Below are 4,026 nucleotides of genomic sequence, written 5' to 3' on the forward strand. Positions count from 1 at the left end.
CGGAGGCTGAGGCAGGTGGATCACAAGGTCAGAAGATTGAGACCATCTTGGCCAACATGGTGAAACCCCGTCTCTACTATAATACAAAAAATTAGCTGTGCGTGGTAGCATGTGCCTGTAATACCAGCTACCTGGGAGACTGAGGCAGGGGAATCACTTGAACTCGGGTGGTGGAGGTTGCAGTGAGCTGATACCGCGCCACTGTGCTCCAGCCTGGCAACAGAGCAAGATTCTGTGCCCACCCCCCCAAAAAAATTAAGATGGCAAAAATTTTTTTTTCTTTTTATACCACAATTAGAAAAAAGAGTTAAAAAATGTAATAAGGCCAGGCGTAGTGGCTCGCACCTGTAATCCCAGCACTTTGGGAGGCCAAGGTGGGTGGATCACCTGAGGTTAGGAGTTTGAGACCAGCCTGGCCAAAATGGTGAAACTCTGTCTCTACTAAAAATACAAAAATTAGCTGGCCGTGGTGGTGTGCGCCTGTAGTCGCAGCTGCTTGGGAGGCTGAGGCACAAGAATTGCTTGAACACGGGAAGAGGAGGTTGCAATGAGCCAAGATGGTGGCACTGCATTCCAGCCCGGGTGACAGAGTGAGACTCTGTCTCAAAAAATTAAAAAAAGTAATAAAACACTTAAAAGACATTCTCATAAAAGACAACATTAGATTATTAGCATGCTGCTTTCCAAGGATTCAAAACAGAGAGATGTCAACAACAAAGCAAATATATGTCTAAGAATCAATATTATTCCTCTGAAAATAAGAAAGTATGTAGAAACGTTTTTGAACTTTAACTCATACCAGTTAGTTATTATTAAAATTAGCAAAATGTAATCAATATTATAATTAGTATTAAAAGCAAATATTTAAAATTTAATTTAGATTTAAACTTAGAATGAACTTTCTTAAAACAAATAGTTAAATGCTTAAAAAGTTAACAAGGAATACTTACTATAGGATAGAACTAGAGCTACTGGCCAATTTCAAGTCAGGCAATACATACTTTTAGTCTTTAGTAAATTCAGTTTTAAACTGATGTAATTTTGATACAATATTTTTATATTATACAACTTCAGTATAATACCATCTGTACTCATTAAAAGTAAACGACAAACACTTTGAAAACACATGTTTTTGAGACCTGTACTCCCTTATTAAATAGTGATCCTTTTATCATCTTGGAATACGGAAATGGTCTTGGAACCATTCTATTTATCTTCACAGAAGTGCATCTCTCATCTATCACAGGAATCAATATACAAATATTATTGCTTGTATACATTTTCTCAAAAGTCAACTTTTTATACTACAAAGTGAGATTCAAATTGATTTCAAAGACTTCAAAATGTTTTTGGAATATCATTTTTAACTTGCTAAAGAATTATTTTCACAATTCACAAATAAACTGAAAAACAGATATGTAGAACAAACTTCGATGAACGCTAACATTTAAACTGGGCTAAATGTAATGTTCATTTTTTCCTTATCTCTCACATTAGCTATCAAATTAAATGCTTCCTCAAGGTAAAAGAAAATTTATCAGGAATCTTATATAATTTATATAATAAATATATCACGGACTCAACAAATTAAATCTTTGTACCAAGCCAGTCACCCTTTCATATACTCAAATTATGAAAGAACATACTATCAGCATACTGAGAATCAATAAATCAAAAAGATAATGTAAAATTACCAAAAACACAACAAATTTAATAAGAAATTAATTTTATTTAATCATTATCATTAAGTAAGAAATTAAACTGAAGTATGCAGATCCTGTATCATCTTCCTGCCTTAGGACACTCTGCCTTTTGCTTTGAAGAGAGCTCAATTTACTTAAAAATGTACCATTCAACGGTCTTCTTGGAGATAGTAAAAATTGGTGATAACATTTTTAAAAGTTTAAAAATCTATCCTTCTTAATGGTAATTTTGACTAGATTTTTCACACAAACCCTGTGCTAATTAGTGCATAAATCACGTCCTCATCTCAAATAGTTTAATAAAAAACTGGCCATTATCTATCATCTCCAAACTCCAAATTACAAATATATTAACAATCTTAGGAATCATTTGCTTCCCTATTAGTGCAGAAAGATTTTGCACAAAAAGCTCATTAATTCTTTGTTGAAAATCTGGCACTAAATATGAAAATGCTAATTATAACACAGTTAATTATCTTATTTTTAAGATGCTCAAGACATTTTCATTCATCTGATCACAGAGGATTTAGATGAACTAGCACTGGAGTTGCTTTCTACATGGCTTAAACATGCCCAATACACAAAGCCAATTAGGAACAAAATCCTGGCTTCGGGATTCTGAGGGCTCAGTGTTCTGGGTGTATCATTTGAAATTGGGCTGTGTTATTTTAAAGTATGATATATGTTTTCACAGCAAGTTACTTACTTCAGCACTATCCTGAATAGAAGAGCTGTTGTTATAATGCTAAAATTTGAGAAGATAACAGCCATGGCCTAGAAAGAAAGAGAAGATAGAGTTACAATCCAAACAAAGTACTGACCTCAGAAATGTCCTAGCTTGGCAGTTCACCTGACAACAAAAGCTTTTTGGTCAAAAAACAGAGGGGTTATTAAGGTAGCAATTTCACCTGAGGATTAAATTCCAGTTTTGTCGCTTGTCAAATTTATGTAGATGTGATCAAATTATTGTCCAGGCATTGCTTGTGAAAATAATCTTTATATACAGATCTGAAATTACTTGTAAATTCCAAAGGTTTAGGTCTAGAAATGACAGTTACTATGCTTATGAAGCCTACTTTTCAAAGTTCTCAAAGTGCCTTATGGATTTTTAACACTGTTTCTATGGTCACATAGAAGGCAGGTACTGTTTGGCCCATTAATATAGTAAGAAAATTGAAGTATAGATTTTTTTAAGCATCTTTACCATTCTAAGAATTGTTATGTATCGATTTTCCTGGTTGAACTGCAGTAACTCAATACCAAACTCATACTTGACAGTCCTGGGCACTGATTCAAGTTGTTCTAAACACTTAGAAATGTATCAGCCAGATTTTAAAACCATTTGTTTTTACGAATTCAGTCCTATTTCACACATGAGAGTATTAATCTGAACATGTATACATTATGCTCAGAAAGCATGAAATTCCATCATTGCTGCCCATAATCAGATGTGACAACAGTAATAATTTTTTAACGCAAATCTTAGGATGTACTTCACCCTGCCTTCCTGCTTGCTATCACTTTAAGGTGATTAAACCCCAAAAGATATTAATAGTCATATATACCCACTAATTAAAATAAACATGGCTCATATGCAGCTAAATTAAACATAAGAGTAAACTCAATTAAAAATGGCAACAACTCCAAGAATATAACACTGTTGTTTTTCTACTGAATTCTTATGGGAACCACCATTTTAAGGTTTTCTCAGTGTACTTCTCTGTAGAAAAATGCCTGTGAACCCATAGTTAGGAGATGAGTAAGAGGAGAAGAGGAAAGTGGCTGCGAAGTGTGGAAATAGTGGCCTTGATCAATCACAGTAAGGGCAACGCAAAAGTGCCTAACCATGCAGCCGGACTGGCTTGATGAATTCTGAAAATTCTGAAAACTCTTTCCATCCCCAAACATTCCAGGCATCTCTATTTAATTCCTTCAATAGGCTCAGGCACAGCAATACACAGAGTATGCAAGTGTTTTATTCTGTAAGATATACAGTTGTACAAAATCAGGAAGGAAGAGCAAAGCAATAAGCTGGAAGAAAAATAAGGAAGTTGCCATTTTGCTTTGGTACTGGGGGACACAGAGAAGAGACACAAGTTTAGAGCAAATCTGTGACAAAATACAATAAAATTTATTTATTGAATTTGCATAATTATGTTGTTGGGGACGGCAATTCTCTAAGAATTTAGGAGAGAACAGATTTAGACGGACTGGACACTTACTAGCAACATGCATTACAGAGTCGAAGAAAACTTCAGGTCATCAACTGGCCCAGTTCGCTGCCTTTGAACTAGTAAATTATTATTATTATTATTATTATTAT

The 4,026-nt window shown here is 34.4% G+C and overlaps 1 protein-coding gene across 1 annotated transcript in view; it reads right to left on the minus strand.

Moving 5' to 3' along the window:
- The window catches only part of SLC35A5 (solute carrier family 35, member A5), a 22,694-nt gene that overhangs the window by 9,502 nt on the left and 9,166 nt on the right, over positions 1–4,026 (minus strand). The window contains exon 5 of the mRNA XM_011973114.1: positions 2,410–2,477. Coding sequence (XP_011828504.1) covers positions 2,410–2,477 — 68 coding nt within the window. The remainder of the gene's footprint in view (positions 1–2,409; positions 2,478–4,026) is intronic.

The sequence above is a fragment of the Mandrillus leucophaeus genome, unplaced genomic scaffold (assembly GCF_000951045.1).
Source record: "Mandrillus leucophaeus isolate KB7577 unplaced genomic scaffold, Mleu.le_1.0 Scaffold1342, whole genome shotgun sequence".
Classification (NCBI taxonomy): Eukaryota; Metazoa; Chordata; class Mammalia; order Primates; family Cercopithecidae; genus Mandrillus; species Mandrillus leucophaeus.